General features: G+C 35.2%; 1 protein-coding gene across 1 annotated transcript; it reads right to left on the bottom strand.

The window, feature by feature from the left end:
* LOC109833330 (vacuolar protein sorting-associated protein 35B-like) lies at positions 882-16,549 on the bottom strand. Its single transcript, XM_020400967.1, has 22 exons — positions 16,308-16,549; positions 16,130-16,226; positions 15,914-16,037; positions 13,398-13,583; positions 11,343-11,430; positions 11,085-11,141; positions 10,887-10,976; positions 10,687-10,809; positions 9,884-9,958; positions 9,756-9,815; positions 8,789-8,905; positions 8,221-8,460; positions 8,084-8,149; positions 7,772-7,861; positions 6,873-6,962; positions 5,824-5,913; positions 2,653-2,721; positions 2,486-2,566; positions 2,172-2,279; positions 1,982-2,085; positions 1,623-1,736; positions 882-1,527 (listed from the first exon to the last, which is right to left on the bottom strand). The coding sequence occupies exons 1-22, from the start codon at positions 16,401-16,403 to the stop codon at positions 1,317-1,319; spliced, it is 2,376 nt and encodes a 791-aa protein (XP_020256556.1). The 5' UTR covers positions 16,404-16,549; the 3' UTR covers positions 882-1,316.

Here is a 17,427-nt window from a genome sequence, read left to right as displayed (position 1 = left end):
TGTATCACACACAGTGTTATATTGTATTTTTTTATAATATATATATATATATATATATATATATATATATATATATAATAAGAAAAAGAAGAGGGGAAAAAGGGAGAAAATAGTTCTTAATTAGAAAAGCAAAGGGAGGTACAATTAAACCCAGAAAGCAAATATACTATAATCTGCACAAACAAAGAGTGAGAATGAAAAATTAAAACGCAATACGGAAGATTACTAGGATTTATAAAACAAGATGTGTCATTTAATTGTATTGATTTATGTATTATTTATTATTTTATTTTATGTATCACACACAGTGTTATATTGTATTTTTTTATAATATATATATATATATATATATATATATATATATATATATAATAAGAAAAAGAAGAGGGGAAAAAGGGAGAAAATAGTTCTTAATTAGAAAAGCAAAGGGAGGTACAATTAAACCCAGAAAGCAAATATACTATAATCTGCACAAACAAAGAGTGAGAATGAAAAATTAAAACGCAATACGGAAGATTACTAGGATTTATAAAACAAGAATGAGAGATCACTAATATATATGGCTTGAATGTATTTATATGAGTAAACAAGCAATTATGAGTGCTGATCGTCTTGAGTTACGCTGATTGAGCACGAGCTTTTCAAGTAACTCGTGCAGATCAGGAAGAACATGATGAACAGAAATCTATCATCCGAAACTTCAAAATGAGCCGATTCAAGCTTGCATTTCTCTTTCAGCGGCAACCTCGTTGGATAAATATAATCTCTTAAATGCAAAATAGATGCAGATGAATAAACACGACCAAATAGATTAAACAGAATGTTAAGCCTTGCATCACTAACGAAAACAAAATTGTGAAACAAATCTTAGGTCCAGACCCTTTGGTTCAAATCATGATAACATTGTTTTCACATCATATTTCCATGTATTTGTCCTCTGTACTCTTCAGAGTACTAACAATGTCAAAATAAAATCAAAATGATCAGATAAAACAGAATCACACTGACATTATTAAGTCACTTCAAAATCGAACGGTATGAATCACCTAATAATTTTACAAGAGCCTGTGATATCTACATAAATGAACCCTTCGAAGTCATCAACATGATGCTTTCCTGGTTGCTTATCAATACATCTATTCTTGATTATCACCACTGGACACGACACGAACGCCAGAATCAATGTGAATTCACAGAATAAGCTTACACAAAGTCATCAAATCATTACCATGGTATTCAAGAACTACGGATTTTAGGATTGAACAGAATAGAGCAATGCGCCCCTTTTTGTTTCTTCTTAGAAGAACCCGCACAGATCAAACCTTTATGGGCTCATATTTTTCACCCATAGCACCACCCTTCTGCTTCTGGAAATGAATGTATCTTAGAGTGCTAGCAAAGAAAGCATCAGCAGATGGATCTGATGGTGAATTATCATTTTGCATCTCAGTTGTGATCAATTCAATCAAACCCTGGATTACAGAACTCGTGATCTGAGGATTTCCTTTCTCAAAAAAGTATAGGTACCTGATCCACCAAAAGGTTAAAAATAATGGTTAAAGTTAGATCTTCCATCACTTTTGACTAAAAAACCATGCAATTTGGTAGTACTCTGAGCTTACTTGTTCAATATTTCAACAAACAATGAGACAGGTCCACTGCCACCCCGTGTTGCACTGGCCATCTGTTGAGCAGCATTTGCAATTCTCAAGGCGCGCTTTAAGCAGAGGAGGACCCTGAAGACATGAATATTGTTAAATTATAATACCAAAAGGTTGTGTGGTAAATATTCGTCTTCAAATTGCCATCTCACAAAGCCGTGTTATACCTTTCCTTCACTTGATAACAATGGTACAGATAAACATTTATAGTGACAAATAAATAATATTGCAAGCAGACAAATTTAGCCACAATTTTGGAACTAAATAGGATATATTATGCTTTTCAAATTTGTTATGTATAATAATGCATTAGTCAGCACCTTTCTCCATCCTTGATTCCATCTTGATCATCAACCCAGAAGAGATGTGAGCATGCATACACTGCTCTGCACTGATCTGGTTTCTTTAAAAGCTTTGCGGAATACTGCATAGAAATTTACTAAAAACTATTAAAAACCATGCCATTGCAGTATATCTAGCATTACAAAATTAAAAAAAACAAAGCACAACCCCTGTGGCTTTATGTGTCAATGTGTCCCTGTTCTCAACTCCAAAAACTTGCATCCGCTGAAGGGTTCCTATTATTAAATGTATAGCAGTCACTTGTGCTTTTGAATCCTGTTTCCAAATGATAAAAAGCCAAAAGTTACAGAGCAAGAAACAAAATAGAAAAAAAAAAGCAAAAACATACAAATAATATGCACTTTGAATCATTTACACATGAAGAATAGCTAATAGCTTTCTTCTAGTATCCCTTCCATACATTAGAGGATCCAAATAAAGGAACCATTCCGCAAGTGAAGCTGTAAACTCTAATTACTTACTGCAACTTCTTCTTCATAAAGAATAAATGCTTGAGTGAAGAACTCATATGCAACAGGTTCTAGATCGCAATCATTAGCAGCCTGAACAGAAAATAAAGACAGATACTCAATAAATTAAATAAATGGTAGTCAATACATAATGTTCGTCATCATAAAAGCTAACACACCTCAGCACACTGCAAGTACAGCCTTAGGGAAAGTTCTGGGGACGGAACAGATGATAATGCCTCTATGGTCTGGAAAATTTGAAGAAAAAGGAGATGAATGGCAATAAATCAGCACAAGCAAAGCAAACGAGAACTCAAGTGTTTAGCACTAATTACAAGAGTAGCAATCCAAACCACAAATCATAGGCACAACATGCATGAAGAAATAACTAAGTTACTAGCAGTTGGCAAGACTGCACCACTCTTCACATCCTAAAGAGTTCACTCCTTTTACAAAAGGAATTTCCAGACGTTCTCTCGGTACAAGATATGAGAACAAATATTCACTCAATCCAATAGCAAGCTCACTCGATTTACAATTTGAGGTTCTAATAGCTTACTAAGCTTAAAGTAAGATGAGATTCAATGGCACTTAAGAAATTGACTAAAGAAAATATTGCTTTGAATGGTAAAGTAATATGATTGGTATTGCTCTTCAATTTGTGGTGGTTGGAATGAATGAACAGGAGTAATGTAATGGCTCTGAATAGCCAAAATCTCCAACGGTTAGAAAACAAACCAGTTAGAGGAAGTTTGACAAAGTTGGAGATAGAATAAGCAAGCAGGGGACATGGTAGGATATGTAGCTGAAAGAAGATAAGAACACTCCACTATCATGAACAATTTCTGAGAAACCAGAGACATCGTAGAGAAAATTCGAGCAAGAGAGATTAAAAAATAATATCATTGAATATAATAACCTAGGGGGATAAATTTGTACTAAATAGAGAAGATCACAAAAGCCAAACATGATGTCATCTATAGTTTTTTATTATAATACTCTAAAAGGGTATGAACAATGATAGAACTGAACAGTATTATCCTTTGAGCTCAAATATAAAGAAGCTATGAAAATATAATCATCTCTAATCTAGTAAAAGCTCTGCTATATATAGGACAAGGATATGATCTCATATTTTACTAGAAAATGATTTTCAAAGAGACAAAACGGTTACTGTAAAAGCAACTATCATCTCAACTAAAATAAGCAAAGCGCTGCTAAAGAGCCCATGTGGGTTACGGTGACGCAAACTTTGCAAAGAATAGAACTGATAGATAAAGCACATGTGGAACTTGTCAATTCCTTGAACAGTCCATTATCTATTAGTTCAATAAGAAACAAAATCGCATTGCTTTATCCACTACACAGGCAGAATTTGCTACTGGACTTTTTTAGCAGCAAATATAAATGATTATGTCTCCATAGCTTTTTATATGAGCTCAAAGAATAATACTCATCAATTATATCATTGCGCATGCCCTTTAGAGTATTTAATCAAAAACTATCAATGAAATCATATTTGACTTTTGTGATCTTCTCTATTCAGATCAAATTCCCCCACCCCACCCCACCCCCCTCCTAGAATTATTATATTCAATGAGATTATTTTATCTTAAAGGGAAGCCTTTTCAGCAAGAGTGATCACAATAATTTTTTGGCAAAAACTTTCATTGTTTTTTAATCTCTTCCTCGCTCAAATTTTCTCTATCATGACTATGGTTTGTTTTCCCTTGACTTGCCTATCCTATCTCTAACTTTATCAAACTTCCTCTAACAGGTTTGTTTTCTAACCATTGGAGATATTGGCTATTTAGAGTCATGTCATTCATCTTGCTCATTCATTCCAACCACCACAAATTGAAGAGCCATTACCAATCATATTACCTATTCATGGAACTTCTATAATGGTTTTCTTAGAAATTCCCATGCACAGACAGCACTTTGGCGTTCATGCAGCTTCCCAGGTGGTTTATTTGGAACTTCCCATGCACATAGGGGGGAAGCTTATTCCAATCATCTACGCATCAATGCAGGGGGAGCATTTGTGAAAATGTTCCTTTTAAATACTCCGTTATAATTATATTCATCCAAATTAATTTAGTTGTCATTATCAAAAAGTTGAAGGCTATGAACCCTATATTTGACTAATGAAAACTAAATTAGTGTGTGTTAATATTGTGTTTTAAGTGTTGTACAGTTCAGATAGTGCATGGATGACAAATGAAGGCTTATAAGCCATACGATGCAAAATCAACAATGGAGCAAAATCAACAAAGCAAGCAAATCAAAGAAAGAAATCAAGCAAGCAAACAAGCAATAAGTTCGAGACTAAGAGGACTTGAATGAGGCTTTTGAATCTCGGCTGGAGTAGAAGCAAATGGAGTCTCTGTGAGTCATGGATGATAAATGAATGCTTATAAGTCATACTATGCAAAATCAACAATTGAGCAAAATCAACAAAGCAAGCAAATCAAAGAAAGAAAGAAAGAAAGCAAGCAAGCAATAAGTTCGAGACTAAGAGGACTTGAATGAAGCTTTGGAATCTCAGCTGGAGTAGAAGCAAATGGAGTCTCTATGTCATGGGTCTTAGGTAAAATTTGTGAAATTTGCTAATAGTAAAGTACGCAAAGCGTAATGGCACTAATCCTGTAGATTCCTTTGAATGGACCTTCCCTATGATCTTTCCATGCATCTGATAGGATCTCATATTTACTAGAAAATGATCTTCAATGAGACAAAACTGTTAAGGTAAAAGCAACTATCATCTCAACTCAAATAATCAAAAAGCTGCTAAACATTTTTGTTGCGTTCTCTATTCAGCTCGAATTTCTCCCCCCTGGATTATTATATCAAAGGGATTATTTTATCTTAGAGTGAAGCCTTTCCAGCAAGTGTGAACACAAGACTTTTTGGGCAAAATCTTTCATCATTTTTTAATCTCTCACATGCTCACAATTTCTATATGACAGCTTTGGTTGCTCAAAGATTATTCATGGCAGTGGAGCGCTCCTACCTTCTTTCGGCCACTTGCCTATTCTATCTCCAACACTAGCAATATGCAATCATGAACTACTCATGAAGACATCAATAATATCATTTGTGCTAATGTACACAGCTCAAAGCCTACAACTAAACGCCCAGAGGAGTCAGATGCATCAATTTTAAGGATTTAAAGTACAATAGATTCCAGAAGGTCTAGCGAAACAAATTGTGAGCATAGGATTGGATATTCTCAGTGAGGGAAAGGAAAAAAATGAAAGCATACTAGTCAATTGAGATTCTGAGAAATACACTACATGTGCACGCATGCACATGCGTATGAGATGGTCTTTAGGATTATTGGCAATAACCTGATGTAAGATCTGAAATATTTTCTTTGGTGTTGCGGGAACCTCTTCTCCAGCTACATCTCCATCCTGGCTTTGCAAACGCCTTACCAACTGCAAATATGTAAAGTGGCAGGAATGTTTAGCTACAGGAAAAAAAACCACTAACATGCAAGGTTTATGTTTGAATACAAAGGTTAAAATCTAACAAAACACTAGAATGGTGGTGTAATGTGTCATAAGTTGCAAGAAAATACATAGTAAAATTCACCTAAGTGGTGCAACATTCTGATAAAAAAGGGGTGCAACTTTGGTATAAAGTAAAGCAAATAGGATGCACGTTAATATGTTCCTTTTCACTGTCCATTGACAGATAAGGATAGCTTTAGGAAGCTGGCATGCAGAATAAATACTTAGGGCTCAGTAACAAAGGAGTTAACCCTTAATTTAGCTGAACAGAGAACAAGAATTCCTACAGCCGATCCCATCAGACAAAAGCTTAATCGGTGTTTTCTAGTGACAGTCATGTTGTTTGTGTGGAAGTTGTCTCATTCTAATTGAAGATCCCAAGGAGAATCAAATGAAAGAAATTACAAGTCAGATTATGTTGTGAATGTGGCCTGCATCAGACTCTTTTCCAACTACTTATCCTATTTGCCAACATATAATATCTCACATCTGCACAAACTGCCCAAAATATTCTCCTACGTTCATTCAAAAATGCAGATTTACCATGTCAACCTGATACACAAACAACAGTTGCCACATTAGCTATCAATCACAGTCTAGAACATAATTGTCACAAACACATAGTTGTTTCGTTAGTCTCCCCTTTTTTATAAACCAAGTTGTTTCCTCTCTTTTAGCATATTAAGTTATAAGACTTTGCAGTTGCAACTTATGCTGTATGCCATAAGCCACTACCAAATTCTGCCCCATAAAACTCAGTTCTTTGAAATCTGAGATTTGCCTGCATCGTGCCTGCATGCATCCATGTCCTACTATGTATAGCCTGGAATGCAAATGTATATGCATCATACAGAAACTTCATATAGCAAAAATAATACACATACCTTCAGGGCAGAAAACACAAGGGGAGGTACAGTGAAAGCGAGACGTTTTGGTCCACCAAGAAGAATATGCTTCCTCACAGTGCATATAATCTGTAACGAAGTATGTAGAACAACTAAATTCCAACGTGCAACATCACATGAGCAACTTAATAAAACCACCTTTAGACAGAGAAAGGAACTCAAAAGTAAAAGAAATATTGTCAGCGATTATTTTGAGAACGAATGTTGCTCCTTACAAACAGGAAATGTAATTAACAAAGGATCTTAGGTTATAGTTTTCAAATATTATAGCATATTTTATGCATAGAATTTATCAGGATAAAATATTTCAGAAATGTTTTCCTTAATATCATTAACACAAGTTTGGCATCCTAAAACCTATACACATGTTCCTGAAACATTTAAAACATCCATCAAAGGAAATTCTTAACTGTCCTTCGCTTATTTCACGCAACTAAAAAAGAACCATTCTAAAAGGGGTAAACCAAACTTTTTATGTCAAGACATAGTAACAGTTTGCTAAGTAATACAGTGTACAGATGGATAACTAACAGCTAAAAGAATCATCCCAGCATAGACAGTGAGAAGGGAACATGTAGCTGACTTCCATTAAATGTTTTATTTCTTAGTGTAGCCAAGCATTTACTGACTTCAAGTACAAACAAGACTTCTCGTCCACAATCTTGAATAACTAGAAGATGCTTTATTATCACAAACTTGCAGTATTGCAAAACTCTTTTAAACAAAATTGACCCGAGTAAGGTAAAACTGTCAGAGAAAATTTCCATAATCTCTCACATCACATAAGGATCATACATCTAAAACATGTCACAACATCCTGAATGCAGATTTGCTGACTAAAGTTCACATATGTGCAAAAGCTTTATGCAGTTGTTTACCTTCAGCATCTCTTCAGGATCATCATTGTATAACATATGAATAAGACGAGCAACAGAGTTCTGTTCCTCCTTGAAGTCCTCTTCATCAAGCTAGATAGAAAAAAATAATCAGAAAAATCTTCGGGGAAAGCAGCACGAAAAATAAACAGAACCACAGTAATGACAGGTTAAAAAAATGAAATGAGGGAAGGAGCTAGGGTCATCTCCGCTAGGGAAAAAGCGTTTCGATGCAACCATGTCTATGATGCACCAACTTTAATGTTATCTCAAAAAAGTGAAACAAGTAATGACAATATCAACTTCTGTGTGCACCTCATCATCTAGAGTCCCATCGATGTCCTTGATAAGCCCTTTCATTAGTTCAAATAAAGCTTCCACCTAGAACAACAGGCATTCATATAATTTTGGAAAACATTTTAAACAGATAAAAATACAAGAAATATGCCTACTTTATCTGCAGTAGATATGCAGGTGTTGTTCTTCATTATACTTTGGATAATGACCACTGCCATGACTTTATTTGTAGCAGTGTCAAGATGATCCATGACTTTCGGATAGTTTGAAAGATTCAAAGAAGTGACAATGTCGTTATACTTCTCCAACGGGGCACTCAAAAGTGCAACAATTTGCTTAGTTGCTCTGCTATCCTCAAGCTTTCCTTTGCCTGAAAGTTTCTTAACACATGCACCCTGTTGAGAGAAAAATCGGAATTGTGTCAACTAGAGATTTAAACATAACAATGTTTACTTCATGTTATATTTGTCGTTGAAGAAAAGATGTAGTCAGGTGGTCAACAACATTACTTCATATAACCAAGCATATCACAAGGTATTCAATGATATATATCAGAGCCTGAATGGATGTCCTAGCTACTTATTTATATGTCATTTAAACATGAGCTTAGTTTCTTGATAAAGCCCTTGTTTATGTGATAATAAACACCATTAAGATATTCTGAAACATACTTGAACTGCAAATACTCACACGCTCTAGAAAAATATAAGTAATCATACTTACCAGTATTTGATCGACATAATCAAGACGGTCAGGATGAACACGAAGAGTGAACGTAAGGAGCGACACATATAAAGTTATTACTCCAACAACAGGCATATCAACTTGTGCTTCAATGACCTATCAAACAGTTGCATCAAACAAGTGAATAGCATGAAAAACAATATCCAACTATTACATTTATTTAGAATCAAGCATAAGTTGTCTTTTGGTAGAAATTTAAAATCCATGCGTTGAAACTACTAATTCAGGCAAACAGTGCGTACATGAGGGCAATAAATTCAGTGCAAGCAAGATTGCGATAAACATCTCGACTATATATTAAAGAGAGATGATATATAAGCAGATAACTTTAAATTTTCTTATATATGTAAATAATAAAATTTCTCTCTTGAAAGAATCACACTTTAAGTGATGTGAGTTTGTACACGGTTTAATTAGAGAATATTGGTATCTCAAAGCTTGGGCATGCTTTAAATATGGGAAATATATTATATAAAGCTTTGGGTCCATTTCACTGGAAGAAGTAAGATAAAGCACTATAAGATAACAATAAAATAATGGATTTAAATACTACATGAATGCACATAAGGAAACAAGAAAAAAAGGGGAAAAGAATAACATATGATAAACATTTTCCTTAATATTAATGGTATTCTAGCAAACTATGAACAGTCTCAAAAGATCCATGAACGAGAGGATTATGGCATGAAAATTTCGGTTAAATATCCACTGAAATGTTCGAAACAAAATGCAAAACACTTAAATAGTTTGCAAAGTTATTAAGCCCATAATTTAAAATAACAAGCAATAGAATGAATCAGAAGAAGCCACGCAGACCAGTACCACGATGTCTAAGTTACACTAATTAGACAAGATAAGTACAATTAAGGAGCAAAGTAAACTTGAATATCTTTAAAGTATAAGAAAAGCAGTGGACTTCCTCGGCTAATTTGCAAAATAGGTATACCTTCCCAATAGCATTGCTTAATTTGGCAAAAGCTTCAACTTGCAAGAATTCTGGCAAGACCTACAGCACTGATATATCAGCAAGTGAACTTCAGTATTAACCAGATAAATAGCACATTAATGACTCACCTCTGCACTTGAAGCAGCATAATTTGATAATCTGTCCATAAGTTGAGACAGCACTGTCTTGATATCGACTGTTGGCTGCATAATAAATTAAAGCAGTCTAAAACGTAGCCCACAGAAGAACTCATTTTAAATCTACAGTAATCATTCAAACCATAGAATGAACTGAAATACTCATAACAGCTGATCCTATCAAACCAAACTCCCTCTCTCAGTGCCCATCCGCAAATGTAAAGAAAGAAAAAAATTATGTGAAACTACAATTTAACAGTTACAGGGAAACTTAATCAGAAACTAAGGATCCAAGATCGAGGAAGTAACATGTAACCAGGATAATTGAGATAGGTAGTCTAAGGACTTGTACCTAGTATGTGATGTTTTATCCTTACAGACGCATATAAGGCAGGTGCAAGAGATGCCCTAGTGCTCAAGTGCACTAGGTGGAATAGTTAGATTGACATTTGCTTTGGATTCCCGTCACTCTGAACTCTAGTACTTGAAAAATCAACTTCTGTTTAAATTTTCATTTCAATGAATCAATGAAACTCATCTTATCGAACAACCGAGAAACTAAATTCTAAATTTCTAATTATGTTGGAATCTCTCTTGTATGGAAACTGAAGCTATTAGCAGATAAAATTGAAGGGCATATTATAGCTCAATCATTAAATAGAATGGTTTATGTGACCAATATTTAAAATTGATTGATGAGAATCAGAAATGATGCTTTATCAAAACAATAACACACAAATAACTAAAGCACTACAAATAGTCATACCAAGATTAGCAGGTGTGTTTCAACCAACCTGAAGCTGAGGGCATGCGCCCAACAATGTTTCGAGAGTCTGTAAGTGGTATTCATCAGGGAAGACTTGAATTATACAGTCCATCAAGTAATACTGAGCTAGCTCATCTTTACAGTTAACAACCTATTAAACACAACTGCAAAAATAAATATAACAGAACATCGAACAATATAAGGGTATGAATGTCAGTCAACACTTGCCTGCTCTAATACTCTGGGAAGTACAGTTTCTTTGTACATATCAAGGTCAACACCCTCTATCTGACTAAGTACATGCAGGTTTTTGCCAACCTAGAGAGGAATTTCAGTATAAGCAAAAAGAAGTTGCATATAAAAAAATGAAGCGCTTTGCATTATCATCATCACGGATGGTAGTCAGTTAAAGGGTACTAATATTACAAGATCACGGAGCTCGTTCCTCTCCTTTTCCCGCTTCTCCTTCTCCCTGGCAGGTCCCTGCAGACCAGACCGAGTCCGAGATTCAACTCAACACCTAACAGTACCAATAATTCAAAATCACTAAAATACTTGCATGATCAAAGCCTGTGCAAGCTAAGAATCATGCCTCTGATACAAGTTTCAGAGCTTAGTCTGCCCAGGTACCAGAATGCCGTTCATACACTAAGAAGACGGCATGAAACATTAACAGATATTTACCTGATGTTGCATCCTGACCCAGAGTTTATTCATCTCTATGAAGTTCTGAAGGACAAACTCAACGGCATCTATAACAGTATCTGCATCCCTAGAAGATGGCAGTGCAAATTTGAAATTAAACTCAGGCACCAAAATGGCTCATGGACACTTTGGAAACATAGTAGCAAATGTTAACTATCACCATATCCATCCAGTAAGAAATAAGTTGAGACAAATATTGCTATATTTAGAGCAAATTTGAAGCAGAAAAGAAAAGCTTAAGATTCATGAACGACAGTTGATTGAGAACTCAATAGTCAATATATACTATTAACACTTCAAAATATACCCTGATCATCAAAATATGAAATGCACAAGTTTGTCGTCAGTAAGGACGGATGCATGTTGTGTGCTATGGGGCACATGGCCATGTGCAGTTCTTTTCCCAACATAAATCTCTGTGCTCCTATCCATGTAGTTTGAACTCTGAAATTTTTCATTGCACTTATACATGACTAAGATATAGGAAATAGAATGCATATCCCACAATGACCCTGCCAGCTCCAGAAATGAAGATTAAACTATTTAATAGGCCTATGTCTATGTTGCATGCGTACGGGTACAGGTACAAGACACGACAAATTTGTAAAAGGTAGGGTACGGGGACACGGCTTTTATATACACATATATTATATATTGGCATTAACAATTTATATGAGAATAAAAGTCCTATACCAGTCTTATATTTATTTTATTATGTGGATTATAATCGGAAAATCACTAGTTTTTGAACTAGACATCCAAATGACTCTTCAAAATCATAATTTGGAACATGACCTATGTCCAACGAGTTTCAAGAAGTGGGTGTGAAGTGTAGGATTATGTACAAAACATGTATGACAAGTGTTTTAAATTAAAACATGTATTGTATAATTGAGTACATGCCCGAATAAATGTATGTATTTATGCAAGGAGCGTCCAAGGAGTCTGGGTACAGGTACGGGTATGTGTCGGGTATGGGTCAGATTAGAAGCACTCAGGTAACATAGACCTACGCTCACTGATATCAAATGAAAAATATAGTGCGTCCAAGGAGTCTGTGTACAGGTACGGGTATGTGTCGGGTATGGATCAGATTAGAAGCACTCAGGTAACATAGACCTACGCTCACTGATATCAAATGAAAAATATAGTACGCCACCAATCAAGTAACAGGAAAAAAAATATCAGTTGCCAAGAATACTGCACATAACATTTTTCAAAATCTTATCAGCTACCAAACAATCTAGAGTTCTCGAGCTTATATTCAACACAATCTCAAGAATCAAGGCAGGTGACTCACAAGAGATTATGGAACTTTTCAGGAGAGAACAAAGGGTCAACTAGATTAAATGACGAACTGTCATATAAATGAGACACTAGATATATAAAGAAGCACCCTGCAACATGAATGCCTTTACCAGATTTTAGAGACTGGCATGTAGACATTTTACACTATAGAATAATTGAGGTATCATATATGAGGCAACTTAATGAAGTGACTGAAATGCACTGGAAGTTTTCAGAGTGCAGTTGATGATCTACAAGCAACAGATATAAATTTTGAACAAAATATGTCTCAGAGATGTCTGTTAAGCAAGGAAAATTACTTTCCTGCAGCAACTCTTGCAAAATAACTACAGAAGAAGAGAGAAGAACAGTTGTCTCTTGGGTTCTAAACTGATTTGATAAGTAGTCATTTAGTATTACCAAATCAAACTATAAAAAGGCCTCCAATAAGAATATCATGAGCACTCCATAGTCCATACTATAAGAATTTGGCCCATAATAATAATACAGAATTGGTTAATTTCAACAGTCATCCATGTCAGCTGCTTCATCAAGCCTAAGGACGCCCTGTCCAATTCTCCAAATTATACTACAGAAAATAACTAATGAAAAAAGCTGTAAATGTTTGAAAATGATATGAGAGACTTCTGCATCTGTCAATTGAGTAAGTCTTTGAAAGAAACAGGAAAGGGAAATAACCATTTCACAGTAAAATTGGAACTTGAAATCTTAATCATGAAATATTACCCCTCATACTCTGATCCAATATCAGGCAACTTGTCCCTGCTTACTTGAGAGAGATAGCTCCTCAAGAAAAGCCCACGAACAGGATGTTGTATGCCACGACACATTTCCACAAGGTCCTTGAGAACATCCTTAGCAGGAGCCTCCTTCGATCTTATGTATACAGATCCTACTGTACAGAGGAGATACCTGCAATAACCAACAAAGGAAACTATATATGTGAATAGCCAAAAAACAAAATGAAAAAGACTAAAAGATGACCAGCATGCATGACCAAGATAAACATAGAGTTAGACATTTTTTTCATGATGATAAATAAAATTATAAACATAAGAAAAAAGGCTCTGTAGTTTTTGTTGTTGAAAAGGTCATGACTCATGAGCTATGTTACCCGGGTACTTCTATAATGAAGCCGTACCCGTACCGGACACGTACCCGACACTTTCCCGTACCCAAACTTCATGGACACTTCTTGAATATATGCATGCATTTATTACAACATGTACTCAATTATATGATATATGTGTTAATTTAAAACACTTGTCAAAGACTTCCTGGACGTAGAGCTTACACTTCACATCCGTCATTTGAAACTAATGAGATACGGGTCGGATTCGTGTCAGTCCATACCCAAGTTTAAAACTATATAGTTAATGGGTCGTTTAGATGTCTAGTAAAAAAAATGAGTAGTTTACAATTCACGATAATCAATATGATAAAAGAAACTCAAAAATGTGATCGGAATTTTAATTCTAATGACACATGAAGGGGGAAATTTTTATCTTATGTACAGTATTAATTCAATATATATATGTAGTCGTGTCCCCGTACCCTACATTTTACAGTTTTGCCGTGTCCCATACCCGCACCCGTACCCGTTTCCATGCAACTTAGCTCATGAGTGAAATAGCCCCAGATACAAATGCAACATGTTAAAGTCCCAAAAGAAATTAAGCAAGAGGAAAATGCAAGTAAAGATGCCTTCTATATTCTATCTGATTCAGGAATCATGCCTTCATCAATTATATTACTATCCTCATTTGCAAATAATCATTGGAGATGACTGCACTATTTATCTTTTAGGAAATCACATTGTAAAGTTGTTGTCGTTGTAAAAAGGTTTTGAGATGGCTGTTACAAGTTGTCTCTTCAAATCTCAAAAATGCATCTCAATTACAACTGACATAAAATATTGTACCATGATAATTATGTTTGGATCTTAAGGATTAATGATGCTGAGACTTATCTTTAGCTTAACTATGAGCGTAGGGATATATATGTGAAAAGAAACACATAACCTTTGGGAACATGGCTATATAAAAATTCATGTTTGAAAATCATGGACTAAGTTTGAGGACATCATTATACACAACAAAAGACGGATAACATTATCAAGAAAAGGTCTTTCTGATATGAGGGCAGGGGTTTGGAACTGCTTAGGTAGAAGAAATTGAGTTTCCAAGAAGATCACTCACTTTTGTCTATAATGGAACATTGATAAAACAACAAAGAAACAAGAAGATGAGAGAGCTAACAAATAAGATCTCTGAGTAATTGACCTGCAAGAGTTACTCTTTGGATATTCTAACCGACTCCTAAAGCATAATAAAATTGCAAGTCCTGGGAACTGCATAAAAGCACTCTGTCTAGTAGTTTACTGCAATTAATCCTGTAAGACATACTGAAATCTAAAAAGAGGAAAAGGAAACCCAGTTTAACTTATAAGAACACACTTCTAGCTGCTGGAATGAATCATACTTTGCTGCTAGGTTGCCTGGGTACAGGTACGGGACATGGAAATTTTGGAAAATGTAGGGTACGGAGCAACAGCTATGTATATGCATGCTATGCATATTTATATGTATTAAAATTAATAATTTACATAAGATCAATAATGTTTTTTTCATTTACATATGATCAATATATAAGGAATAGATGTGAAGTGTAGAATATACATCCAAGAAGTGTACAATGAGTGTTTTATATTAAAACACGTAGCATGTAATTGAGTATAGGCCCAAATAAACATATGCATATATTCAATAAGTGTCCAAGAGGTTTGGGTATGGGTACGGGTACATGTCCGGTACGGGTATGGCTTCCTAATAGAAGTACCCAGGTAACATAGCTTTGCAGGCTACATCTGTTAACCATACAAAGATACATGACCAATTTAACTATATAAAATGTTCCCTTTTCTACACTGACTACAGGCATTTATGATTCATTTCACAGAGAAAGAGTGAAAAAGAATGGAACACCAACACCATAGGGTGTCATAGAAATCTTCTTTTTTTTTAATCTAACATATATCTGTAACATGCATTTCATCTAAATTCTTTGAATTTTTGGTACTAAAATATCGAGTAAGTAAATTACAGACAACAGACTTGTTTTCTATAGGAACTTAATACTCAACTGTTAGCCAAAAGATTCATATTGTCTATAGTGGAACTCATCTTCAGCATTTGAAGATGATACTCAAACAAAGATTTTTGAAGTTTTAATTCATGACTCACAATCTAGGCAAGATGTTGCCGGCATGCTGCACGAGCTCGTAGAGATCGATCACGGAGCATCTGCTCTTCGTCTCCTCTCTGAAGAACATCTCCAGCTTCCTCAGCTCATCAAACGCCCTCATATCTTCATCCCGATCATGACAGAAATAATTGAATCAAAAGATAAAGAAGTGAACAAGCGATCAAGTCAATAGAAGATTAAATTGGATCACATACAGAGCTCGTAGTATTTGTGAGGAGAAAGGCGAGAAGTCCTGAGCTCGGAGAGCATCTGAGCGGAGAACTTGAGAGCGTCCCTCAGGTTGTTGGAATCCTTGATCACCGTCAAAATAGAGAGAATTGAGTAAGGGTTTCTTGATAGACTAATGTAAAATTAGGGTTTAGGGTTACTGACGAGAGCGCGGTGCATGTAGAAGGCATTTTGCTGGAGGCCGGCGATGCCCTCGGCCAAACACTTCTCCTCGTCTTCAACGCCCGCGTCGACCAGCATTTTTTTCCCCCTTTTCCTTCCTTCTTTTTTAATTGAAATTTCGATCAATCGCTTGATCGATTCTCCTCGCAATTATCTTCAGATCTCCAGTTTCTCGGCGAAGTGGAATTTTCGTTTTACCGATGTAGAGAGGGAAGTGGGTATGGATCTCGGAGTTGTGCACTTTATTAGTCCCATGTTCACTTCGGGTATGGATTCCTAAGAGTCCCAACCCGACTAGTCCTTGTACACACTGTAATGCTATTAGAATTTTGGGTTATTTAATATTAGTCCCTCAAATCTTCAATAACTACAGATTAGTTCCTAAATTTTGAGGAACTGGTATCTAAATAACCCTAGAATTTTATTAGGTTTTTAGCACTTGACTATGAACAGCTCTTAAAAGAGATAAATTGGCAATTGAATTTGAATCTGATTGTCAAACTAAATTCTCAAATGGACTTCAACAGTGTGGTCCTCAACTGTATAAGATAAAATATTTTAAATTCACACTAAAAGCCTCGATCATTGAAGAAAATGAGACAATGAATGTGTGAAGATAGGGCTCGAAATCTAAAATGCGTAATTTCCCTACTAAGATTGAGTTTTCATTTCTTTTTTCTTATATGAGCTTGGACTTCAATGAATTATTCTTTTAGAACTTAATATCTGCAAACGGGCATGTGTTTTAAATCAAAATTTGTTTGAAAATCTACCTCTATTGATATGTCATCAAAAGGAAGTTTTTAAAAGTAAAAGAACGAAACAAGTGAAAGATGATGGAGTTTGGAAATTATAAATAATATAAAGAGTTTTACAGTTATGAAATAAATCAAAAGCACATTCCCTTAGGGAAAACTTCCCCCATCTACCTAATCGTCGTACTCCTTTCATTGGCGATATTTTCAATAATACATAGTCCCCAACCTGGAACTCCAATGATCGCCGATGTGTCATAAGAATTATTGAGGACAGAGAAATGATGACGCCGATTATGCATTTAATGCCATTTATTATGAGGTGATCAGCTGTCAATGCGCGGGAC

The sequence above is a fragment of the Asparagus officinalis genome, chromosome 3, assembly GCF_001876935.1.
Source record: "Asparagus officinalis chromosome 3, Aspof.V1, whole genome shotgun sequence".
Classification (NCBI taxonomy): domain Eukaryota; kingdom Viridiplantae; phylum Streptophyta; class Magnoliopsida; order Asparagales; family Asparagaceae; genus Asparagus; species Asparagus officinalis.
Note: the sequence above shows the minus strand (reverse complement) of the source record. Positions and strands in the feature narration are given on the sequence as shown.

What these genes read in the sequence shown, in the direction of transcription:
- LOC109833330 (XM_020400967.1), bottom strand. Translation starts at nt 16,403, where the DNA reads ATGCTGGTCGACGCGGGCGTTGAAGACGAGGAGAAGTGTTTGGCCGAG. An exon ending in ATTGGATCAGAGTATGAGGG is followed by an intron (nt 11,431 to 13,397) that starts GTAATATTTCAT and finishes GCCATCTTCTAG; the next exon opens with GGATGCAGATACTGTTATAG. An exon ending in GGAATCAAGGATGGAGAAAG is followed by an intron (nt 1,737 to 1,981) that starts GTGCTGACTAAT and finishes TCATGTCTTCAG; the next exon opens with GGTCCTCCTCTGCTTAAAGC.